The sequence below is a fragment of the Macrobrachium rosenbergii genome, chromosome 40 (assembly GCF_040412425.1).
Source record: "Macrobrachium rosenbergii isolate ZJJX-2024 chromosome 40, ASM4041242v1, whole genome shotgun sequence".
NCBI lineage: Eukaryota > Metazoa > Arthropoda > Malacostraca > Decapoda > Palaemonidae > Macrobrachium > Macrobrachium rosenbergii.
The window spans coordinates 16,437,666-16,465,165 of NC_089780.1; the positions used below are offsets into that span (position 1 = coordinate 16,437,666).

The following is a 27,500-nucleotide window of genomic DNA, read 5'->3' on the forward strand; positions in this document are numbered from 1 at the left end:
TCTCCGTTTTTCCATTGGTGTCACGTTCCCTAATTATAATGGGCCCCAAGTATCACCCTTTTGCTGCATCCTCACTTGAAGCGAGGTCTTTTTTTTTTTCTTCGGTAGAGCACCTGGGGTAAGCTTTTGTTTGTTCGAAGAACGGAATATTGCGTGCGCTTGTTTACCTGCGGTGGATTTGTGCAATTGCTGTTAGCAGCTTTTGTGCAGTCGCTTTGGTAATTATAGTCGTTGTCGTTTTTGAAAGATATGTAATCTGTTATGATAACCTAGTCGGTTTTGTGTCGCTTCTTCAGTTAATGTATTCTTTAGTTTACTTATTCTTTAAAGCTCACTCAAATTAAAGTTTCGTTTGTGTTCGTGTTATCTTCAGTAAGTCGGCCGGAATAACTGGATATTTTCAGTTATACACATTTTTAGATAAAGGAATGATTTATCCTAGCATAAATTTAGGTAAAATTTCAATGGACATAAATTTAAATAAAAGAGGAAATGATTGTCTTCACAATCATCAGTCATTTCATCGTCATATATATATGTATGTATATATATGTATATATATATATATATATATATATATATATATATATATATATATATATATATATATATATATATATATATTCCCAAATGTATACGCTACACAAAAATAACGGCCGGAATAACTGGATATTTTTCAGTTATACACATTTTTAGATAAAGGAATGATTTGTCCTAGCATAAATTTAAGTAAAATTTCAAAGGAAATAAATTTAAATAAAAAGAGGAAATGATTGTCTTCACAATCATCAGTCATTTCATCCGCATATATATATGTATATAAATACACACATATATATATATATTCCCAAATGTATACGCTACACAAAAATAACAATCGACAGAAAGACAAATCACAGGCGGCGATAAAGAGCGGCGTAAATGATATGTGTGAGAAAAAGCCATAAAATAAAAAAAAAAGTAAGTGTAACATGCATCCGCCATCATCACGCATCTGATTTTTTTAGTACATTTCTGAAGGGAAAACCAGCCATGTAGAGATGGGAAAATACTAACGCAGAAGCCTTCACATTCACATACACATACAGAGAGAGAGAGAGAGAGAGAGAGAGAGAGAAAGAGAGAGAGAGAAAGAGAGAGAGAGAGAGAGAAAGTCATTGGGTTCATCATTCATTTGCCCCTCTGAGAATACGTACTTCATTGACAACCTTGGGAAGGATTTGAATGTTTTAATTTCTATTTTCCTCTCTTCGTCACGCCCTTTATTTCCTGCTATTTTTCACTTTCAGCGACGAGGTTCTGCCTCCTTTAACTGTAGTCTGATTATGGACATTGGATTTTTTCTCTGATTTTTTCCACGTGGCTTGGTAGAAGAGTTTTTCGAGATATTGCGGAATTCTTTTTGTTGTTTAGATTGAGTTCTGCACACCACTCGATTTCTGTTCTGGAACTGGTGCTGATTTATTTATTTATTGCACAAACACACACATACACATATATATTTATATATTATATATATATATATATATATATATACTATATATATATATATATATATATATATATATATATATATATATACTGTATAATATACATATATATTATATAAAAGAGCCCATAAATACGCCAGTTTGGTAGAAAGTTAATGCTGTATATTTCGGAGACAACTGCCTCCCTCGACAGGCAAGTTGTCTCCGAAATATATAGCATTAACTTTCTACCGTTTCATGTTCTTATGGGCCCCTTTTATTAGATGGAATTCTGTTATAAGAGAAAATACTTGCAGTCATATATATATATATATATATATATATATATATATATATATATATATATATATATATATATATATATATATATATATATATATATATATATATAGATAGATAGATAGATAGATAAATAGATAGATAATATACTGTATATATACATATGTGTATGTATGTATGTGGTTTGTTTGAACATGTATAGTTTCTCATTACTTTATGCATTCATGAGAACTTATTCTCAGCAACATTATCTCCTCACAGTCAATTCTCTCTCTCTCTCTCTCTCTCTCTCTCTCTCTCTCTCTCTCTCTCTCTCTCTCTCTCTCTCTCTCTCTCTCTCTCTCTCTCTCTCTCTCTCTCTCTCTCTCGTGTGTGTGTATATTTTCTCTTATTACAAGGGAAATGTGAGACGAACCAAGAATAAGAATTCAATCCCCTCGCCACCTTTATCAGCGAGAGTATCTCACCCTGGACTCCGATGAAAGCGTCTGCAATTGCAAAGAAAGTTTAACCTGCACACATTTATTCTTGCATTCCGGTAGAATTTGTACACATTTAAGGGCGTAAATATTGGAAAAAAGATAAATTTTAAGGGGAGTATTTGCTGGTAAATGATGGTAGAATTTGAATGTACTTTCTAAATGCATATTTTTCATTCTTTAAGACTGTACCCTTCTGTAACTTTTCTCTGTAACTTTTCTTTGGTTGAGCGCTTACAAGACAGACTGAAGCTTACACGCCCATTACGTAAATATTCGAAGGTGTTCTTGCCTTTATACATGTTTATTATAAGCTGGGTTTCCTTTTGTTCATTTGCTATTTGTATGAGCATTATTTGTTGAAAATAAAACTAACAATAGAGATTTCTTATTTAGACTACGATCAAGTGAAAGCGTAGACCAGTACCTAAGCACCATTTGACATGCATGTAACCGAAGATAATTGACACTGGGTCATCAGAGACGTTCCCAACCCTCGGCTCTAGTGCCCAGGGGGTATTAAGGAAATGCATAATAGATGAAAGGGAGGGTTCGATGTGACAGGAATAATGGGTAAGGGGAAATTGAAGGTAAGCTGAGTGAAAGGACTGGTTCCCGCGTACCCGGCGGTTCAGTGTATACAATCCGATATGCGTCGCTGCTTATTTTTTTATTTATTTGTTTTTCTGTTCGCTTTGCGATGGTAACGTTTAAATTAGTTTTTCTTTGGTCTTGCTTACGTGTCTTCAATTTTGTACTTTACTAAAGTTTTATTATATAAAGAATAGAATTACGAAATTGTTTTGTTTAGTGATGATGGTCCTTAAGGTATTTGTTTTATGTAAAATTGTTTTTCTTTTCCAATGTTAAAAATGTTTATTACTCTCAAAATTGAAATAAAATGTAAGAAATGGTCAGTTAAAATATTAGCGGTTTAGTTCCTTTAGAGATGAAGTAAAAGCTGTTAAGAAATTGCTAGAATAATTCTAGAAAGATTCAGTCTATAAGAGAGCTTTGTAGATATTAAATGTGAGGTGTGTGTGTATGTGAGAGAGAGAGAGAGAGATGATGTTTACGACTGTAGAGAAGGAATCCCGGTATAAACAGTATGTAATTTGATATCACTAAAAGACTCTGCAAGCCGATGTTTTACGTTGCTATTGTTTGTGAGTACTTACAAAGAAGAGTTGCAATTATCTAATTCCAGGGATGAAATGAATTGTCAGCTGAGAAACACCCAGGACCTCCTAAGCACCTTTTGATCTTTGCGCAATTAAGAACGCGGAAGTATTGCTGCAATCAAGTCAATTAGATTTTTAAAGTTTTTTTAACATATCATTGCAATAATCCTCTCAGCTTTGCCCAACTTCGTTTTTTTCTTTGCAATGCAACAACCAACCGAAAATCTGCCATTCGCCTCGTGAAAAGGAGATTGCAATCTGTTATTTTCACTTTCCAGGCATCTGATATCGTATACCCCTTTCTCCTTTTTGTGCCTTTCTAAAATCGACTTTCTTTAACCCCGGTGATGAAATATCAGCCACTCTTCGAAATATCCTGTGACTTAGCACCCGGGAAGCGGAGAAAAAAAAAAAAAAAGTTGCCGAAGATGAGTATGGGAAAAGGTCAAGTGTTAGGTCCCAGTTTCTAAACGCCTTCTGAATGAAGAAGAAGAAGAAGAAGCGAAAGGATGAGACCAGGGGAGTCTCCGCGGTTTTTGTGTACGACTCTTCTGCATTGTGTTAGAAAGTTGTATTGAGGCGTGACCTTAGGCCGCAGATGAACTAGTCTATAAAAAGTAGTCATTTTGCTCCTCACTCGACTGAGGAACCAACAGCCACTTTTTGTCTTCTTAATTCTTTTTTTTTCTTTTGGTGCGAGTGTGCATTATGGGATTTAGCGTAACACAGGTAGGATATCTAAAGTTGTGATTTAATCTAGTTAAGAAGGGTGTAACTTCGTATTTTTTATTCAAGTTGGAAAGAGTAATTTCGTAAATCCTCTTATCCACAATAGCTGGGAAGATATTAGGGTGGCAAAAATAGACAGAAGCACATGGTTGTCAAAATGAATAGAGCAGCCGAAAGAGTATAGTATTGAATTTTTTTTTATTACTTTAACAAATTTAGTTAAAGACTGACAGGAATTAAAGTAATGATAGTATTAAAAGAATAAACGGTTCAAAATTCTTAGTTGCTTAAAAATCGTCATATTTTCATTCACGCTTCAGCCCAAGCTTTCCCACAGTTTAGTCAAATGAGAGTGTCCAGTTCACACAAGCGTTAACGAAGACAAACCCTCTCACACTTACCCATTCATTAGTCGTTTTTCAAGGTCCCCTCAGGTCTTGTTTTGCTGAATGTTCCGAAAGGGCCCCTATGCCCATATAAGGTCCTACGGGCAATGAATGGGGGACTTCGTTATGGATGGTCTGACGACAGCCGAGATGGAGAGATTTTGGAAGTATCCCAGGAGGATGGGAGAGAATCATGTGCCTTTACTTAGGTTGATTACAGGGTAGGAATGGAAGGACACAGACCTATCTGGAGTTGTGGATAGATGAACGCGTAGCAGATGAAGGGGCAAGCGGTGGTATATTTTCCTGTGGGATAAATCCTCCATTCTGGAATGCTAAACACGGTGCCAGAAAAGGAAATGTCTGGTTAATCCGAAGAGTAATGACGCAGCGCAAGCGGAGACGATGGGAAATGACGACACCCCTCGAACTTCTCTTTCAGTCTTGCCGCCACTTGGCGGGAAATGTTAGACCGTTGCAATTCATCAAGGTGGCGGAAGTCTCATCAAACTTTCTTTCTTTTCCACCCCCTTTTTTATCATGAAGGGAAGGATCCATGAACTTTTCCTTTTTTTTTTTTTTTTTTTTTTTTGACCGAAGTCATTTTCTTGTTTTTCTCCGAGATAATGAAAGGGAAGTTCAGTGAAGCTTCGTGGAGATTGCAGTGCTGATAATTGAGGAGACCCGAATCGGACGCCATTGTAAAGTAAAAGGACTGGGGGTCTCTGTGAGAATCAGATAAACAGGTAAAACAGACATTAATAGAGAAACATGAGACATTCACAAGAAACATGAGTAATTCAGCAGACCGATACACTAGCTAAAAACATCAAAATGAATACGAACAGACAGAATAAATAAACAAAAACACTGCAAAGAATAGAAAAAATAATGAAGAAGACAGCAGAGAATATGACCTTGATTGGAAGAAATAAGAAGATATCCGGACCGGAGAGAAGAGCGGCTTTGGAATGCAAGGAAGGGGAAAGTGACAGCATTGTCTTTTTAGCCTTGAGAAGAGACATGTGACTGGACATAATCCATTTGTTGATGTCGCCCGAAAAAGGGTTGCTACGAAAAATAAGTCTAGTCTGATGGCCTGCTACTTAGAAAGGCTCGTATGAACGTGTACTTGTCTTATGATCTGTGCATCTGAGGTCAAATAGTACATTCAGTTTATCTTTTTTAGTTGCTCTCTCTCTCTCTCTCTCTCTCTCTCTCTCTCTCTCTCTCTCTCTCTCTCTCTCTCTCTCTCTCATAAAGTTATCTCTTTTTTTTTGCAAATAAATTATTCTTTAATCATACTAAACAATGGGGATGCGATTTATTTGTATGATTATTCCTTGGTATGAGCCGCTACTCTAATCCATTAAAATTATCCTTTATTTTTTTGTCTATGTTATACAATAAAGAAGTCGTGTGAATGAAGTTATCTTAACAGCTAATCCTCTAATGGTCAACGCAAAACGCAAGAAATAAGGAAAAAACGAGCCCGAGCAAACAACGAAACAATGAAAGCTGTGCATTAACAGAACAATCAAAAGTGAGTACATTTCTACCGTAGCAAATGCTACCCATCCTGACCGACATCCCTCGAGAGGGCAGGAGGAGAGTCGTGAAAGTTCGGGCGGACAGGATCTCTCCTTGAGCGAACAGACTCGGCAAGGGATTGGATAGTCAGTCGAGGATGTTGACCGTGTCAATATGAGATGCGAATAGGCCCATTCACTCCCTTTTGGCCGCCACACGTTCTCCAAGCACCAGGCATTTGAGAGGACGTGTAAACTTCCTCTTGGCCGCTTGACCGAAGCGATCAGGTGTTTTGGTTTGTTTGCAATGCGCTTTCTTTCTTCTTCTCGTTTGGCACACTAATACTTTTAGACGGGGAACCGTGTTCATGTAGTGCTACAGTTCCTTCGATTTTTGTTCTTTTCGAATACTTTAAAATGGATTTGAAGACCAAGGGAGTTTGTAAAAACTAAAGGTCCTTTGCTCTTAGGTCCCTCTCAACATTTTACCGAAGAGTGTACATGACACCACAAGAATTAATAATAAATTCTTTGGATGCCACGCAAAAGCGTGAACGTAATAAGTTCCTAATAGTGACATTTTGAAAACGAATTTCAGAATCCAAATCTGTTGCATTCCCGAAAGTAGACTGTTATCGGTAATATCAAATCCATTAAAAAAGTAAAGTAGATAAAAGGAATAAACAAAATTAGTAAATAAACAGTGTAATCACGACCGTCATTCGGTCTTTCCTTCCGTCAACATTCGAATCGTGACGATGGCGGCCTTCGGGATTGGGAGGGATCGCGTCTTCTTCTTCTTCTTCTTCTTCTTCTTCTTCTTCTTCTTCTTCTTCTTCTTCTTCTTCTTCTGTCGGTGAGAAATGGTATGGTGTCTGAAAACATTCCTTTCTTTTATTTTTAATTTCCTTTCGTGTACTTTTCGGTTTTATTCAGTTCAAAATGCATTTTTATTTTGGGGATGTTGTCGTTTATTTATAGATATTCCTCTTGGTGGTCATTTGCTGTGAAAATGAAAAAGAAAAATATGGAATTTTAGGGAATGACATTAAGCATATTCAGGCTTCATATTTTTCAGGACATTAATTACACTCGCGACTCCCCGAGGAATTTACGTGATATATAAATTTCATTCATTTCCCATCTATTTAACTTACATTGCTCTTAACTTTAAAAATAGTAAAATAAATTATTCCACACAATTTATTGCCGCTTAGAAGCTTTGCAAAATACCCGGTCTGTGTACTATTCTTGCCTCATAAAATATTGTTCACAGTATGTAAATCATGCGCTTTCATAAACTCTTCTGTCTAAATACACCTTTCTCCGCTTATCACGACGATCATATATTCATATACTCTGAGAATTGTCTTCTGTTCCTCCTCCATCCTCCTACGAATTGAATTCTTTTTTCCTTTCATCGTCCTAAGAGTTATTTTCTTTTCTCCTTTCATCATCCTAAGAAATTATCTTCTTCTCTCTCTTCATCATCCTACGAAGTATCTTTTCTCCTTTCATCATCCTATAAACTATCTTATTATGTCCTTTCCTCTTCCTATGCATTATCTTATTTTCTCCTTCCACCATCCTAAGAAATTATCTTCTTCTCTTCCTTCATCATCCTACGAATTATCTCTTCTCCTTTCATCATCCTATAAACTATCTTATTATGTCCTTTCCTCTTGCTACGAATTATCTTCTTATCTCCTGTCATCATCCTACGAATTATCCTCTTTTCCCCCTTTCATCATCCTACGAATTATCATCTTTTCTTCCTTCCCCCTCCTCCTGTTCCTGATTTTAATGGCTTGGCGATTCGCTAACAATCGATGATTACGGCGGAATGTTTCATCCAACCCGTTGTTTTCTTCTTCGTTAAAAGCTTCAAGGTGTCCACCAGTGAAACAATCGCATTCCGATCTTTTGGGCTCCAAGCACGCAGACATCGTACTTTCTAGTCATTAGGACCGTGATTCCTGTTCCCTTATGATAAGGGAAGAGAGAGAGAGAGAGAGAGAGAGAGAGAGAGAGAGAGAGAGAGAGAGAGAGAGAGAGAGAGAGAGAAAGAGAGAGAGCGGTTGGGGGTATCTTATGAAGGGGTAATGTTAAATGGCAAATCATGGGAGTGAATATGCAAGAAATGAGACAATGTTTGAGAGGAAACATGCAAACAGGGAAGAGAGAGAGAGAGAGAGGTATCTTATGAAAGGATAATGATGAATGGCAAATCATGGGAATGAATCTGCAAGAAATGGGACAATGCGTGAAAGGAAAAACACACGAACGAGAGAGAGAGAGAGAGAGAGAGAGAGAGAGAGAGAGAGAGAGAGAGAAGGGGAATTCTATACATTCTCAGAGTAATAACCTTTGAGGTTTTAATGATCAAGCAAGTTATTACGAAACAACTTACGGATAGGGTCGACTGGTTTAGCCTCTTTATATGAATGGTAGTGGGTAGCCTTTCACTGCCTCACTCTCAACCCGGGAGAGAGAGAGAGAGAGAGAGAGAGAGAGAGAGAGAGAGAGAGAGAGAGGTGGGAAGGTGGGATTTCCCTCAAGGCATCTCTTTGAATTACTAATGAGAAATGGGGACTTCAACAAGACTTGTGTATGTGCAGCCGATGCTCTTACATACGTTCGAGAATATCAAGCCTTTTGTGGATGTTTGTGTGTGTGTGTTTGTGTATGTGTGTTTGTGTGCGTGTGCCACTTTCTGTGCACACTTGCTTAGATATTGCGTTATTATCGAGGACTCTTATGCTAATTCTCCCTTAGTGCATTTTCCTGGGGAAAATAAAAATCTGTCATGACACCTTTTCCATTTTACATGATGTTTCCCATCTGAATATTTCGTAGAATTTTACCTTCCATAAAAGAAGTAATGGTCTTACGTTACCAATTGTAAACAGGTTTGAAATTAAGGAAAAATTCTTCGGTTGAGGTTGACAAAGTGCACTTTCGGACTTGGTAACCTCATTGGTACAAGTGACGTTAGCAGAATGAGATTCTCCCTAATTTATCGTCATCAGATAATCTTCTCTTTAACAGTGGCAAGGTCAGGAAAGGACGGGTAGTGAAAGTGACATTTGTTTCAGAGGCGGACGGAAATTTGTTATAGATCTGATGACCTTGTATGCTTTCGTTTTGACATTTATGCGATGTTTTTAATTTAGCATTTTATTTATCAGTTCACAGAAATTGTGAAGGGTTATGTGAGGACCAGATGATAGGGCAGAATTTTGTTTTATATGGAACGTCATTGCCCTGCATAAAACTTTGAAAGTATGCTAGCTTCGTTTTAGATTGTTCATTCCTTTAATTCTCTCTCTCTCTCTCTCTCTCTCTCTCTCTCTCTCTCTCTCTCTCTCTCTCTCTCTCTCTCTCTCTCTCTCTCTCGGTATACGGGTAAAAGTTTTCATTACTTCCCTTTCAAGGAAACATCAGCGCACACATATAGAGTATATTTTCAAAATCAAAAGTTTAAAACGAGCCAACTCCCCTCAACCAATGAAAAAAAACCTCATACATCAAGATTTAACCGACATAAAAAAATATGTTTGAAGTCTACCCAACCTACGGCGTGAAATACAATCGGGAAGAACTTTCCACCTCGCTCATTAAGTTCCCTCATTAACAACCTCCACATTTTAGGGCCTCATAACCCCTTCCAAAGGCAAAGAGCCAGGCCGGCGTGGGCACCATAACTCTTTTTATACCCACTCCAGAGTAGAGATAAAGCCTCTTTATTTGACTTCCATTAAGGAAAGGAAGCTGATCTTTAGGGCATTGAGAAGCACTCATCATTGTGCGGGGAACCCGAAAGTTAATGGTGATTCTCGGCCAGATATCCGGAGAGGCGTTCCACTGGGTCTTTTAGGTAAGCCCATGGAGTTTAGTGGTTGAACCATCAGAGGCTATATAATTTAGCCATATATTCACTTTACTGCTTTTAAACGGATTAGCCTAATGGATGGTTTTTTTCCACAGTTTAGTTTTTTCCAAAGTCTAGTATGTAGAACTTGGTTTTCTCCATTAGATTTTCCGTTTCTCGTAGGGAACGTACGAGGGTTATGCTGCTTGAATTGAAACCGTAGTATTTGTCAGTTACGTAGACGGCTTTTAGGCTTGTATGTAAATCCATGGAAACAATTAGTACAAGAAATATAACGTGATACTTCTTTCGAGTGTCCGTTCATCAAAAACGGTGTTTACCTGTTGTTAATGAATTCTACAGTGGCTTTAGGTAAATGTGTTGCAACAGAACGTATTGCTTGCTTGTTTTACAGTTTAATACTAATTTGATAGCGATTCAGTATCTTGTTTGCTCGCATATGCTTTTACAGCGCTCAGGAAGGGTTGGAAAAAACCGTAACATAAATAGGTAAATAATTTTTTTAATAAGTGTATAAACAAAGAAATTAATTAGTTGATTATAATTTTAAAAATTATTAAAAAACCTACAAAATTATTACTGTACCAGTCAAAAAACAAAGAACGAATAAGAAAAACATGGAAAGACAAGAACGTAGAGAAAATCAAGGAAGCGTAGAGAGAGAGAGAGAGAGAGAGAGAGAGAGAGAGAGAGAGAGAAAGGAAGGGAAGGAAGGAAGGATGGGAGCATTCAGATGTAAAGGAAGACGAGAGAGGGAGAGATAGAGAGAGAGAGAGAGATATCTCAGCCCACACGACCCCAGCATGAGACTGCAATCCTGTGACCACTTTTTATGTGAAAAGGAAGGGGCGTCTGATTAAGCATATATAGTTGCCGACTGGATCCCCACCCCCAATCCTCTCTCTCTCTCTCTCTCTCTCTGGCTACATTACTTGCAAAAATAGCTGACGTTTAACAGGTGAATGTATCGTCTGCAAAGAAATAGGTTTTGTTACCAAGATAATTATGTTCAAGTTTGCAGTAATTTTTCTCATTGATATAGATTACCATTTTGCTTCAGAAATCATGATATACTCTACTGCAAATGCTTGTAGGCTTACGTTCTTCATATCCCCTACATTGCTTTTTAAAATCAGTGGAAGATATATAACAACTTTTATCATCATGCTTTTATCATTTTTCGATATTTTTCGATCAGATTCAGGCGTATTTTAAATAGCGCTTCGACAACACAAATTTTCTTTATCTTATTTTAGCAGATGTTGCATTGTTGCATTATGGGAATGAACAAAAGGTTTTTCCTTTCCAGTGATAATTACAATAATTTACGTCCGTTGCTAATCACGGAGTGGTTGCTTATTAGGGGTTATTTATGCACGATGTTGTTTTGTACCTAAGGTACTGGGTAATCATTTTGTGCATATTTGATCAATATTTGCATATATTTAAAGACTTATGAGTTAGTCTTTCGTATATGTGTGTGGGTTTCCATACAGCATGGAAACGTGCTTTTCGTTCACTAATGATTTTCTTCTTTTTCATATTTCAGGTCCTCCTTGCCTTCGCCCTTCTGGCAACCTCATGGGCTGCTCCACAGTTTGGAGTTGACAACGAGCCGGTGAGTACTTGTTGATGACTAAGTGATGAGGTGTATGCTTTATTGTCAACTAATCTTTCTTATTTGTTCGTCGCTGACAGAAACAGGGGATTAGGTGACTCTGTGGGAAGGAATAATGCAACAATTTCTGCCGAAATCGTTTGTCACTGACAGAAATAAGGAGGAATCAGGTAACTCTGTGGGAAGGATTAATGCAACAATTTCTGCCGAAATTGTTTGTCACTGACAGAAATAAGGAGGAATTAGGTAACTCTGTGGGAAGGATTAATGCAACAATTTCTGCCGAAATTGTTTGTCACTGACAGAAACAAGGAATTAGGTAACTCTGTGGGAAGGATTAATGCAACAATTTCTGCCGAAATTGTTTGTCACTGACAGAAATAAGGAGGAATTAGGTAACTCTGTGGGAAGGATTAATGCAACAGTTTTGGCCGAAATTTAGTGAATTTTTTATATCGCAACGGGAAAAGACGACATCGAAATGTTTTAGCCAGAAATATAATACGCATGACAACCTATGAAGAAAGAACACAAACGAAAAATAGTATGTAAAATTTACTTTGTAATGTATTGAGTGGTTACCTTTCACTAAACAAAATTCAGATTCAGCCTGAAGCACGCGAGAGTTTACGCTGACGAGCGACTCTTTTTCAATCGTGCAACATGTTACAAAGACGAGACCTTGAAACCTGTACCTGTTCGGTGGCTTGCAAACGAGACGTCGCTGCAAAAACAGAGGGTTCGAAGTAAGTGGTTGCATGAAAACGGGAAGGTTGAATCCTGATTGCAAGCAATTACCGAGGTAACGCAATGTAATGCTCGCTCATTTTAGTGGATTGCGGGAAAATGCGGCATATGGTAAATGATATCTATATGCCATTTTTTTTTTTTTTTACCTTAGCTCCTTTGCTTTGTTCGTATAATTAAGTGAGGGATCTTGACCTACAGAGGTTTTTCGGATGGACACTGCAACTGGTGTGGATGAAAAATGACATTGCACAAGACACTGCGTCTTCTCATGCATCGATTTCTTGAATGCTGTCAAATTTTTTAGTCTTTCGTCACTCCCGTTTTGTTCAAAATGAAAAATAAATTAAGAAGAAATTTGAAAGCTTAGATAACATTTTAAATGTTGCAGAATCAGGTTCTGATAATATGAAAGCTCTCATCAAGTATGTTTAAATAGAAAAGCATCAAGAAAATCATTGAAGCTGATTACGACAGGCAAGCAATACTGCAGAGGTGTGAGAAATTAACCTCAACAAATTTAAATTAAGAACTAAACCCGCAAAAACCAGTCCAAACGTCACGTACCTAATTTTCCCTTTGTGCTTATTTCCCTCTCCAGCCAACCCCATACGAATTTGAGTACGGGGTGAACGTGCAAGAGACAGGCGACGTTAAGGAACACAAGGAATCGGTCTCCCCGTCAGGGCGCACAGAGGGAGAGTACAGATGGCTTCAGCCTAACGGGCTCTTCATGTAAGTGAATCAGTGCTAACGATTTTTGGTTATTTTTTAACCTATCTCTCTCTCTCTCTCTCTCTCTCTCTCTCTCTCTCTCTCTCTCTCTCTCTCTCTCTCTCTCTCACTGTTTGCCATTTCTGAATCACTAAGGTCAGCCTAACGGGCTCTTCATGTAAGAAATGAATGCGACTAGGCTCATACTCTGACGATTTCTGGTTACTTTCACCACCTCTCTCTCTCTCTCTCTCTCTCTCTCTCTCTCTCTCTCTCTCTCTCTCTCTCTCTCTCTCTCTCTCTCTCTCTCTCTCTTTCCCTGCTTATCTGTCATTTCTGAGTCATTAGGATCAACTACTACCCTTGTGCAAGCCACAACTGTAACGTAATCAGCTTGAGCAATCTTCTCCCTCGCTCCGTTTTCATTATCGTTGCGACATTTCCTATCCTCATTGCAATGTCAGTGTACCATCAATCATTAGCGACCCTGACAGTTATTTTATGTTCAAATCTCTCTTTAATTCCCAAAAGGGTCGTCAGATACTACGTCGACGGCGACTCTGGCTTCGTGGCAGAAGTCAGCGAAGAACCAGGCAGCTCCGTCGAAGCCAGATACCGCAACTCCCTTAGCCAGGAAGCTGCAGATACCGTCAACATCGCCTCCAGTGCCCAGGGCTTCGCCAAGAGCATCGACGTCGTGCCCACATCCAACCTCGGAGCCGCCGTCAACGTCATCAGCGCCCCTCAGCCTAGCCGCAACCGCCAGTCCACCTTCAGTCCTAGACCGATTCAGACAGTCCAGACAGTTAGGCCTATTCAGACTTTCCAGCCCGTCCAGCAACAGACTTTCGTCAGCAGCGATTTCAACCAAGGGCAGCAGAGCTTCACCACCGGAGGCTTCATTGACGGAGGCATCATAGATGGCGGTATCATCGACGGAGGTATCATCGATGGAGGTATCATCGACGGAGGAATCATCAACGGCGATTTCGATGATTCCAGGGAAGACGGTCGGGCGGTCATATTGGCGGGAGGAAACCGGTTCCAAGGATAAGTGAAACAATGAACCCCAAGATTTCAATGATTCCCAACGAATTCAATTTCGCAGTCTCCCCTTTTTTATCTCTTTCCCCCTTGACCTTCACCTTCACTTAGTCGAATGCAGTGGAAGAAGTTCTTTTATTGAGAAAGATAAAAGAAACCTTCATAAAAAAAAAGACTATATATATGTTGTTGACACAATGTGATGTAAATAGTAAACTTATCTCTTAAACAGAAGACATTTTAAACAGATACATTATTATTTTGGCAAAACTGGTGCGATTTGTCAGTTCGCCATTTAAACATACTAACTCAGACTTAACACTCATAAATATAAACATAGTGCCAATGTCGCTTCAATATCAGGGCTTTTTTCACTGTAGTAAACAGAGAGATATTTAGTTTTTTTACCATTTATACATATTGTGTATGTTCTTATTTGTTCGTGTTGCGTCGAATAAACTTATTCGTGTAAATATATGACTTCGTATTATTGTCCAAAAATACTCATCCAAATAAAGAAACGGATTAGATATAAGGAAAATGGATATTATTTATTGGATAAAAGCTGATCAAGAGATTGCCCGACTTGGAACTAAATATTCCCCAAGGATCATGGACCCTGTAACGGCAAGGAACTAGTTCTCATATAAGGTTTCAGATGACCAATTAAAGAAAGGCAGATACGCGCTTACAGAAACGCTCCTGCAGTCCAAAAGAGGCAGTAGACACTTTACAACGTAAGGACCCCAATCATTCTTGTAGCCATTACTGCAATAAATAAAAAACAAGATTCATGTTTGTCGCGTTAGTTAACGAGCCTTTGTGTCAGAATCGCTTGGTCCCTCGTGAGAACTGATTTCGTACCAAAAGTAAACAACTACTCCAGTAGCCAACACCAGTAGTTTATTAACGGTTGGTTCGTTATTTAGTTAACCTTTTGTAAGTGATTAGTGCAATATATAATCATTAATTTAATGAAGAGTGAATTCTAGAAAATCCTTCGTCGAGAGATGAAGTTAATGTAAGTACAATGAAAATTTTTACGTATAGTTATATTTTTATGAACCACACTAACAGTGTTTTCAATTCTGGCTGTAGAAAGTTTTTACTGACGTGACCTACTATAGAGGAAAAATAATATCGAATGCAATCTCATGCTATAGGGGTAAGTGTTATAAAGGTTGGCATATGGCTGTCTTATTTATTGGAAAAAAGTATATAGAGCTGATACGGTAAAATAAGCGAGAAAGTAATATAAGTCAGATTCAAGATTATATAATTGTTGATCTCTATATAGCTTCGTTTCTGGTCCATGCCAGTTCTGCTGCTCACTTATTATTTTTGAAAATTTACTTCGGTAGAAAGATAATTCAGAGCAGTTTGGCCGCTTAAAAACAATGGAGGTTGATAGGTTGGTGAAAAGTGTAGTTTCTGAGAGCTGTGAGGATGGAAGATTGCGAGACTGATTAAGACTTTGTTGGATAGAATGAAGGGGTGTTGAACCCGGGGGGCGGGGGTTGTTTCCTAGTTTCCATGAAACACCGTAGAATATACAAATATAGGAGAGGAGCACAATATATGTGGGGAGGGTGGGGTTGAGGCCGTGGGTGTTTTCAGTACTCTTGGCGGGCTCGTTTATTCGGCTGTCAAAAGACAAAGGTTGCAATAAAAAAAAAGTATAGCTTAGTTTTACCAGACCACTGAGCTGATTAACAGCTCTCCTAGGGCTGGCCCGAAGGATTACACTTATTTTACGTGGCTAAGAACCAATTGGTTACTTAGCAACGGGACCTACAGCTTATTGTGGAATCCGAACCACATTTTAGCGAGAAATGAATTTCTATCACCAGAAATAATTTCCTCTAACTCTTCATCAGCCGGCGGCGGGAATCGAACTCCGGCCCATCGAATGACGGTCTGAAGCTCAACCAACTCGGCCAACAAAGGTTGCAATGACCTGTTTCTCGACCTCTTTACGTTTGTAAGGCCTCACGTTTGAAACGATTAAAAAATGTGGGATTTAGTTTGTACCTACAGCAAATTTCAGTAGTTATAATTTTTTGGGTTTCTTTAAAAAGAATGAAGTTCCTCATTGGACGGGTTGGTATCGTTCTCGGCTAGCACTCTGCTGGGCCAGCGTTCGATTCTCCTACCGGCCAATGAAGAATTAGAGAAATTTATTTCCGGTGATAGAAATTCATTTCTCGTTATGATGTGGTTCGGATTCCACAATAAGCTGTAGGTCCCGTTGCTAGGTAACCAACTGGTTCTTACCCACGTAAAATAAATCTAATTAGCCCTAGGAGAACTGTTAATCAGCTCAGTGGTCTGGTTAAACTAAGGTATACTTTAAAAAGAATGAACATTTTTCATTCTCGCAGAAAATACTAAATTTTTAAAGAACACGTTTAAAGGAGGGCATACCAAAAACGAAGATCGAATTTAATGATAAAAATAAGCCTATTATTTATGAATTATCCTAGACAGTTTGGATGCAGAACATCAAGATGGGAGTTTACTTTCACCTAAACTATTCATTTGTCATTCTAACTCTGCAAAAACCATCCTTCCATATGAACAGAAATTACATAAAATTGTATCGTGGGCAGCATGAGGGCAGGTTCCAGAACTGTAGGCACATCTAAACCATTCAAGTTCTTTGTAAGTTTTCTGAATCGTTTATCTTAGGGCTTTGATGTAGATAACTTGAATCGATACATAGATTGCTCTATGCGGGGCATTGTACATGTAACCATGGCCTACGTACCATGGTTTTCGTAGCCTTGGTCTATAATTCTCTTGATTAGGGGTACATTCAGAGGCACTTAATGTTTTTCATAGGATATTCCGGTTTCTTTCAAAAGTGTGTAGAGGAGGTTTAACTTCGGATTATAATTTTCTTGTTGTCTACTCTATATTAGTCTTCCCTCGACTGTATGGTAGTCATAAAGGCCATATTTTATTTGCACAAGTGTGTTAGCATCACCGTGTTGGCTGTTTACCGCCGTGATTTTGTAGAAGTCCATATACAATATGCTTTTGTTATGTACTAGCGAACATATGCGTGTTAGTTATTCTTCGATTTTTTTTTGGGGGGGCGATTCTATCTTGAATAGTTTTATTTTATGTATACAAGATTAACAGTTTTAAATTTCTCTGGCAGTGTCGCGCTAAATCTGGGGCCCAAAATTGATAAAAAAAAACTAAAATTATCTTCCTTTTAAGTGTTCTGATTTTTCTGTATGAAGCATTTATTTGTGTACCCTACCTCAAAGGGGAGATTGCCAAGTTGTTGGTCTTGAATGCCTGGAATTCGTTCCTGAGGCAAAATCTAGATGTTCTTCAAGGTTCAGTCCATGGATACTATGAGAAGACGCATGTTTGGTGTACAATTCAAGGCATTCTTTCTATTTGTTCATCAGACATTTTTAAGGATGATTAAAATCTTTGTGGTAGTCAAACTCCCAGCAAGTGGGACAGGTTTACACTTGGGGGCAGGATATGGTGTAGACATTTAGGGGCCAGTTTCTAATGGTATCATAAATATGGAAAGCCTCTGATACAACTGTAACATTTTTCAGACAGATTTTTTCTTTCTTTTTCACTCTTAGATAGACTCCATGACAACTTTAGTTCACCTAGAATCAGTGGTTCTCAATCTTTGTTTTTGGTGATGGCACCATAACTAATGTAATCATTAGTGTGGCAGCCCTTCTTCACCATCCCACCATATCGCATGAATTAACTTCTTGTTTAATGAATAAAATATCATCCATACTCAAACCAAAATCAGCACACCGTACATGCAGAAATATGCTGTACAAACAAAAAGCATATCAGAAGAAGTAGATAAACTTAAGCGTTACGAATGCAGACTAACATAAAAACATGATAATCACCTTTAAGCATATATATATATATATATATATATATATATATATATATATATATATATATATATATATATATATATATATATATATATATATATATATATATATATATATATATATATATATATACAGTATATATATATACAGTGTGTGTGTGTTAATATATTATAGTAGACACACTGATAATAATTATATGAAGACTTCTGCAAACTTTTTTTTTTTTGTACAAATGCTCATTGAGATGGTCTAGCCAAGACAGAATTCATGACATGCCACGGCACCCAGTTTGAAAATCAATGAGTCCTAGATCCTCTGACAACGTGCTGTCAGATTGTACATCAATTTCAGACTGGAACGAGGACAATGGCTCCTTTCCCTCACCCCTCTAGTTCCTGTATGAGAAACTTTTTTAAAAGAATTGCAGGAACACAGACCCATAAGATAAAGAAGGAGAATGAAGCTTGTACCGAAGGCAAACCAGACTTGAATTTTCCACACATCGATGCTTCCTGAATTGTTATATGCAAACTGACGTTCGTATTGATTGATATATCCAAGGCTTAAAAGATGGTTTCATTGTCAAACCTTTGGTCATATCATAAGTTCTTGTAAGTCCAAGGCACACAGAAAACCAGCTGGACGCCGGTCTTTCGAAAGCATCATATTGTATTCCCCATTGGAAGATCACCAGTGGTGACTGGATCGTCTACCCGATTTCGCGCTTTTAACATTAGTTATTGCGAACTATCGCGTGAAACAGCAACAACAATTGAACCATGTATCTAGGAAATCCCAGCTAGGTCACTCCTCAGTGCCAAACTAGTAGCCCGCACAAAATGGGTGAATGGAAGTGAACAAATCATGAAGCGAATTTCTACCAATTTTCCAGACGTCTTTAGTAAACAAAGTTCGTTTCCGAAGGAGTTGTTTGACTGTCTTAGGCTGATAACCCTATCAACTTTCATGTCTGCTCGTGGGCTTCGTAGGATTATACCGTCAAGTCACCCTAATCCTGTCCTAGGTACCAGCTAAATTTCCAGTTGCATATCAGCTCCTTTTCAGTCGCAGACTTCCTGAGCCATATAGATTAGCACGTTCCACGTCACCAAAATCAGCCTTTTCATGTGGAGATTAGCAACCCGTATATTGCTCTGTTCAATGGATGTTGTGTTTGCACGTACATACAAGCCAAGAAAGTTATTTCTCTGTTTTTTATATGTTTAATGATTTTTTTTTAATGATGAGTCTGTTGATTCCTTTGGGTTTTTTGTGTTAATCTTTTCCGTTATATTCCATTTCATTACTTAAGGTGAATTTGTTAGTCGAATTCATCAGTTATGAAATCATTGTTGAATTGTATCTAATATTTATATACAGTATCTAGGATATTCTGGCATAGAAGAGTCAAAATTCGTAATCCTGCCTCAACACACCGACAGAAAACGTTGAATAATGTAGATGCCGTCATGAAATAATTGAATGGTACTACAAATAGATTTTATTTCATATTAGGGCTCAATGTCACCTAATTTCTGGAAAACAATGTAGTCGATTAGAGGGACGTAACAAATTAACAGAGTTTACCATATAACTTCGTTTTCTTTTACGACGCTTATGACGTTTTCTTTAATGACATTTTAAATAAACTTAATTCTTTAGATAAAGTGTAGCTTGATAGTTTTAGTTTGATAATTTCAATAGAGATGCATTATTCCTACAGAGTTGATTTTTCTTTCCTGCACTTTTAATGGCTGAAATATCATAGAATCTTATTACAATTGATGCAGTCTGATACATTTTTGCAACACTTGTTTTCGTTAGAAGTGCCTCCTGGCGTTTAGTTATTATTGCTCAACCAATGACACAATTTCAAGTGCTAATTCCTTTTTAATAATTAATTATCATGTACTTATACTTTTATTTTTTCCTTGCTCCAAAAAAAAAAAAAACTTTGCTGTCACACTATACATCTGCACTTTTGCTGTGAATTTTTACGGTTCCTGGGTTGTAATTTACTTGTGTTCTGCCCTCTTTAGGCTAGCTGGACACAGTGCAAACAATTTGTCAGTATTTTACGTTTGAAGTCAGCTGGGCGTTCATTATTATAAAAGTATGTCTATTTTCCATAGATATATTAACCTGCACCAGTATCATTCAGGAAATCGCAATTTTTTTTTCAGTAATTTTATCTAATGACTTAATCTTACTAATTCTAGTTCAAGTACGCTTATTGCTTCCAGGCACCGAAATGCATAGCTATCGGCGCTTCCCGTCTGTTGATGATTTTTCTAAAATTGTTGGAAGATTCAGGTGAAGAGATTAGTATAGATCAGTATGCCAGGCCTTGTCAAAATCCCTTTAGATTTTGGGCCATGAGAGCATTTTATTGTTGAACATTTGGTAAAAACTGCTACTACCTTGGGCTGGTTCTCGCCAGTCGCCGACCGTAATATTTGCCGTTTTTGTTTATGTGTATGTAATTTTTATGTTTATGATATTTTTGTTTATGATTTTACGTTCTTCCCCATTGGGCTGCTACCAAACGCGGCGCCCATTTTGCGCATAAACTGGTAGTCACCAAACCAGATGGGTAAGGCAGTAGTCTTCATTTTTTCTCATTATTTATTTGGCCCAGCGCTATGGGTTCACAAATAGCTGGGAGGATGGTTTCCGTCTGTAGAAACGGAATAGCAAAGAGAGAAGTAAATTACTTTAGTTTACCGTACACATTTTCTATCAGTCTCTGCGTACTGTTTTCTTTGATGGCAAAATTTAAATGAGTGACTAATCTATTTTGAAAAACTTTGGCATTCGGATAAAATTTACCTTGTTAGCTCTCTCTAAATGTGAATTATGCAAGACTTTCCTTTGCAAAATTCTTTTATAAAAATTAAAATTAACTTGTTCTTGTTATTCATGAAGCATTAGTTTCCTATTTTGTATAACTTAGCCAGATGGATGAATTTCGAAGTTCGAGCTCTAATTTGAATTGCTACTTGCATCTTTACTCTCATTTTTTAGTTTTCTGTAAAAAAAAAAAAAAAAACCATTGCGCCGGCTTTGTCTGTCCGTCCGCACTTTGTTCTGTCCGCACTTTTTTTGTCCCCACTTTTCCTGTCCGCCCTCAGATCTTAAAAACTACTGAGGCTAGAGGGCTGCAAATTAGTATATTGATCCTCCACCCTTCAATCATCAAACATACCAAATTGCAGCCCTCTAGCCTCAGTAGTTTTTTTTTTATTTTATTTAAGATTAAATTTAGCCATAACCACCGGGCCGTGGTTAAAGTTTCATGGGAAGCGGCTCATACAACTTTATACCAAAGCTATCTTTCGGTGGCCTTGATCATACATTGTAGCGGCTGTACAGAAAACTCGATTGCGCCGAAAAAACTTCTCCGCTTCATTTACTTTTTTTTTTTAATAACTATCCATGCTTATGATTTAGTCTTTATAACTCTGTCCATTACTTTAGCTATTAGAAGTTATTTGGGAATAGGAATCACTATTACAATATCCTTGTTTGACGATCATTAGTATAAGAATTGTTTGTATCTCACATTAAGGGTAGAAACGATTTTACCCATGATAGTGCTATGCGGTGCCTGTTCCAAATGCATCTTAAATCCTACTTACTGAGATGATAGTGTGTAATTTCCATTACCTCATGGTATTATTGTTAATAAACAGGATACTAAATAAATCATAAGTTTAGTGTACACATTCTCAAGGGCAGGTAAGATGAAGAAGAAGGGTTAGGTAGCATTTTTCGATATATCTTATTCATAAAATTCTCCAAAGTTTCTCATTTCATATGGAGTTCAGAATTATCTCTTTTTTTTCTGATTTAATAAAAATTTCACGATGGTATTTCTTCATTCAATAATATTCCTAATTCAGTGCTAATTTCAAGGTTAGATTTTGATTAAGTTTCGGTTTAAAGTACTTTCACGTTGTATCTTTGTAACGTAGTTAATTTATTGCAGTATTGAGTATTGTTTTTGCATCATACCTTTCATTTGAATTTGAGTAACTTCAAAGTGTACTTCCTATTTACTAGGAACTTCACATATACATTTTTATTGTTGCTAGTTCCTCGTTGGACGGGTCGGTAAAGTTCTCGGATAGCACTCTGCTGGGCCCGCGTTCGAGTCTCCGGCCCGCCGATGAAGAATTAGAGGAATTTATTTCTGGTGATAGAAATTCATTTCTCGCTATAATGTGGTTCGGATTGCACAATAAGCTGTAGGTCCCGTCGCTAGGTAACCAATTGGTTCTTAGCCACGTAAAATAAATGTAATCCTTCGGGCCAGCCCTAGGAGAGCTGTTAATCAGCTCAGTGGTCTGGTTAAACTAAGGTATACTTAACTTTATCGTTGCTGATATGTCTAGCACCACACTGTCATAATGGCTCTCATTTAATGTGGAGTTCAGAAGTGTATTTTTATATATAAATTTCTAATTTATTGCGTAGTTATTAGTAAAGGAGGGAATTTTGTGTCATCTTGTGAACATACTGAAGAATTGCAATTTTGCATTTTTGAAATTTTTCACGAAGGTGACACTTACATTTTTGCACTTTTCATTCATACGTTCAGAATATTTAAATTTTTTTTTTCTTTGGAGGCTATAGCTGTATTTTATGTTTTCCGTTAATTGCAGAAGTGAAGACGGCCTTTTTTGTTTTTCATTTAGAGTTCAGTATCACAGTTTTGTCGTGTTTTTTATTTGAAACTTCATTTAAATTTACATTTTTGACATTATGGTTCTGGGCCGAATTTTTGTCCAAGATTGTAGTTATCAAGTAGATTTCGGGTTGAGTTTTATTTTTTGGGGCGGCTTTTTTTTTAATCATGGTTTCCACTGAATATGAAATTCATGATCAGAACGTTATCATGATTCACATTTAATTTGTTCAAGATTTTTTTTGTCATGTATCTTGTTGCCTAATTCATATTTGTCACTGAATCTGGAATTCGGGATTACATTTTTTATGATGCATTTCATTTGAGGAGTCGGCAACCTTTTTTTAGGTTTTTCGTTTCAAGAGGCGTCCAGAATTGTCATTTTCTTTGCTTGAAACACTTTTAACGTCAGTCGTAATTTTGCCATGGTCTGTTACATATGATATGCAGAATTCGTGGATGCATTTAGTAGCATTTCTCATTTAACGAGCATTGAAACTTAATTTTTGCATTTAACGTGGCGTTCAGAATTCAAACTTATTATTTCTCCTCTAATCGGGAGTTGAGGATTACGTTATTGTCTTGTTTCTCATTTAATGAGGCGTTCAAGATCGTATTCTGGTCAAGTTTCCCATTTAAAAAAGGAAAACTAGTTTGTTCCTTATTCATTTTCTTATTTGATGTGACCTTATGCTCAGCATGTGTTATATTTTCCTTTATATGAAATGATGATCATATACTTAGTCTGTCTGTATATTTTTAGAGGCTACTGGTTACCTTCTTGTGTTGACCTTGCTTGCTAATTCACCAAATTCTTCAAGGGTATAATTTTAAGCAAATGAGAATGGCTACAATTTCCGTGATTTACAACTGCATTTTTTTTTTTTTTAGCTAAATTTCTGTGAGGCTATTCAGCAACCGCAAGTTCATACAAATGAGATGCAGTCTCTTTGTGAACTTTATTTTGAGCTCAGTAATGACGTTAGAAAAGTAAACGACAAAGAATTCTTAAATGCAAGTCTTTCGGGTTGCGACCAACGTAGCAACGTGTAAAAATATTGACCAGTATGAAATTTATACATATATATTTATATGTATGTATGTACGTGTGTATATATATATATATATATATATATATATATATATATATATATATATATATATATATATATATATATATATATAATACACATCTCACCATATGCCTTGTTTCTCTTTTAAGAGGGTATCGCCAGAGGCAAAGAACCTTCCTGTTCTGATCAAGATTTTAGGAATTAGGTTGCTTTTTTATGCACTTTTTTTTTTTTTTTACCTCCTGCTGACTAGAGTGGCAGGCTGGTGCCAGACCACTGACCTTGCAAACTTGAGCCGAATGCTCTTTATCTATAATATATTATATATATTATGTAGCTTATATATGTATGTGTGTGTGCGTGTGTTTGTTGAAAAACTTCCAGTTCACAAGAATGTTTGGGAAATGGAGTTGCTACGTAGGTCGTTTTCAACCTTGGGTGCGACCCACAGTAGTCGACTAACACAGGAGGCTCTCATCACTGCTTCAGTCAACACACAATGACTTTTTCAGGAAACGGGTTCAAGCTGTCTTTGTCCGTAGGATCGATCATGTGTCTCTTGACTATGTGTAAGTCTGTGTCTGTCTGTGTATAGGCCTATACAAACACGTCTTCTTTACTATTTTAGTCTCTCCTAGTTCTACAATATGTAAAACAGAAATTATATATATATTTTTAAAGAAAGGAACAACGAGAAAAGCGAAATGATTCATATTAAATGTTAAAAATTCCTTTACAACAAAGAAATCGTTGTCCCTTTAGTATTCTATATGAAGAAATCGACCGCGCAGATTCAAAACTTCGACTGAAGCGTCACTGACGCACAAACACAGATACATTTCAAATAAATAAAAGCTCGAGATCACCAACCCCTTAACCTTCGTGCCGACTTATTTTGAGCCTCTGCTTCGATAATCCAAACACGAAACTGGCATTCGGTTATCTGATGCATTTGCTGTTATCGTAGAAACCGCCACTCGGTGCGCCATGTAAGAACAGTTGAGCATCACTTAGCGCAATCTATCAAGTTGTCGCGGATGGTCTTCACTTCAACGGGTGCAATTAACGAGCAGCCTTTGGCTGACATCATCGCGGAGACGATGAGCCTCAACTGCCTTATTACTTGTATCATCAGACACGCGACGAAACCATTAGTTTCACTCGAGAACGCCATCTCACTTCCCACTTCTTCGTTTCATCCGAGCTCTTTCTTTCTTTCCTTCCTTCTTTCTTTCTTTCTTTCCTCCCTTCTTTCTTTCTTTCTTTCTTATACTGTTCGTCTGTTGAATGTTGTTGCGTCTACAGTATTTGTAGCTGATGGATCTCCAACATAGCCAATCGGTCTAGACGACCCCCAGCCAATCACCGTCCTGGAAGACCTCGACGTCATCGGCTATTCACTTCCAATATCTGTTTAAGGTCTGGCGAGCCTTCGCAGACTGTAAATTTCATTCATATATTCATATATTCAAGTGATTTATTAAAGGGTAAATCAGTGCCAGGCTCGAATATTATTAGCGTGGCAGTGCCAGACGCCTCTAGACTAACAAACGACTGCTCAACGCTGCTCCAACACGTTGCGAGGCAACAGGGGATGGTGATTGGCTGATTAGAAGTTATAAAAGAACCAATCACGGCTTCTTCTTTTGGGTGGATATGTGCGAGTGCGCATGTGTATAAACTCTTCCATTGTTTTACTTGATTGTTTGTTTCGAGACAAATCGACATCTCCCCTATTTAGAGACTTCCGTGGAAATAAAAACGAATAAGTATGCAGTACAAATCGCCGGTTCCAGACTAACGAGCAATAAACGGCCGCCCTTTTGTGGCCACTGATTGAAATCACAACAACGAAGGTTACCATCAGCAGAGCGCGGGTTAAGGTCAGCAGCAGCGCCGGCCAGCGAGCGCGATCGCCGAGCCTCGTTCAAAATCCAGCGAGAATCGCATCGGTTGTCTTCTGTTGTCGTCGCTTAATGTGTGGATTCACCGAGTCCTGCTCAGCCACTATCACACCTTAAGGAGTGACGTTAATGAAGAAAGATCGCGGTGCAACGGGGAAGGAAAAGCGTCGAAGCCGACCGGACGTTAAACCAAAAGAAGAAGAAGAAGAAGCAGCAGCAGCAGCAGCAGCAGCGTCAACAACAAGCAGTTTCTCGGCGAGGGGTCTGCTGTGTTGTTGTCCGTCAGGAGGAGGAGGACAGCTTGCTTGAAGGGGAGTCTCTTGGCTGCCGTCCCAATCCCAAGGTTCCCTTCTCGGAGGTCCAGTGTGAGGATTGTGTTGAGTGGGGAAGGCTGTCGAGTGCGGGTCATCCTCCAGATCGACCACAAGGCTTTATGGTGAGTCGGGAGGAACTTTTGTTTACTTCCAGTTGAATGATCCGGGTGATATTTGACGTTAGGCTGTGATAGTTTGAGTGGGAATAAAATCGATGTATTAATGAGCATTGAATTTCATTAGTATATCGGTGGTCAGGGAAATTGTTTTTTTATTTTAAATTGAATTACACATACGTATATATATATATATATATATATATATATATATATATATATATATATATATATATATTCAAGTACATAGAATGTGAAATGGACGAATAAGCGCGAACTTATATTGTACAAAACATTGTTTTACCCGATGCCATATATATATTTACGAGTGAATTTAATTTAAAGCATTGTCATTACGGTAATTGTCGTTCCTTACATTTTCGAATTCTTTAACGAAAAAGGGAGCTCTTTGAAACTGTTCTATGTAGATGTATACATAGATATATATACATAGCGCACCTGCGTTTCGAAGAAAGAGTACTTAGGAAAGAATACTAACTAAATACTTTTATTTATTCTGCCCAAAGTCGAATAGATGCAGACGGCAGATAGTGTTGCGCTCCCGTCAAAATTACTCGAACCACGTTATGTAATGACAGGGCCGAGAAGCCGCTTGGCAGAATGCCAGGGAAAGCTTGAAGTAGACGCGAGGATTACCGGGAAATGTACGTGTATTTCTCTTAAGCAGATTTATTAGATAGAAATTTAAAGGTGATCGTGGTGGGTGCATGCCCTGATTTTCAAGGCATAATTACTGAGTATTTCTAATTCAGTTCGCTTCTCTGTCGACGGAACACACCCTGTTTCCTTTCCTTACCAGTTCATTGACTCTCAAACTATTCCTTAATACAGCGGCTACCTCAGTGAACCACTTTAATTTTTGCACCGTTCATATCAACGTTCATTGCTTTATCATGTTACCAATTTCCCTTCCTCTTGCTCACGTTTACTCTCAGCTTTCAGTATTTTATCCCCAGTTTCTGCCGTTGCTTTGAACTGTCCCCAGTCGCTGTATCCGCAAATACCAGCCGTTCCACACTAAATTCACGACTTCGTATTTACTTGCAATTAGTTATGCGAATCACGGCCATTCTTATACTAACCATGAAAATATTCATTGCTTCATCTTCCTGGTTTCTACGTACCCTCATAACCTTAGTCTTGCTCGAATTTGGTCTTGACTTCTTCCTCTTCCAAGCACATTCAAACTTTAACAACTCTGTACTTGTAGGAAATTTACTATATTTGTGTGTGTATATAAATATATATGTATATATAATATATATGTAGGTGTGTGTGTATTCTGTATATAAATCTTATTTTCCTCGTGACAGTCATTGTCTTCAGGCACCACACTCCTGTAAATAACAAAGTCATTGGCTTCATCATTGGGAGCATCTTCAACAACTCTCTCTCTCTCTCTCTCTC

General features: G+C 37.7%; 2 protein-coding genes across 2 annotated transcripts in view; both read left to right on the forward strand.

The window, feature by feature from the left end:
* The window catches only part of LOC136826179 (uncharacterized), a 19,359-nt gene extending 4,794 nt beyond the window's left edge, over positions 1–14,565 (forward strand). The window contains exons 2-4 of the mRNA XM_067083230.1: positions 11,515–11,583; positions 12,932–13,065; positions 13,576–14,565. Coding sequence (XP_066939331.1) covers positions 11,515–11,583; positions 12,932–13,065; positions 13,576–14,098 — 726 coding nt within the window. The 3' untranslated portion in view covers positions 14,099–14,565. The remainder of the gene's footprint in view (positions 1–11,514; positions 11,584–12,931; positions 13,066–13,575) is intronic.
* A 10,718-nt stretch (positions 14,566–25,283) lies between these two features.
* LOC136826180 (collagen alpha-1(VIII) chain-like) overlaps positions 25,284–27,500 on the forward strand; it is a 156,549-nt gene continuing 154,332 nt past the window's right edge. Inside the window, exon 1 of the mRNA XM_067083231.1 lies at positions 25,284–26,078. The gene's annotated coding sequence lies outside the window, so the exon portion shown is untranslated. The remainder of the gene's footprint in view (positions 26,079–27,500) is intronic.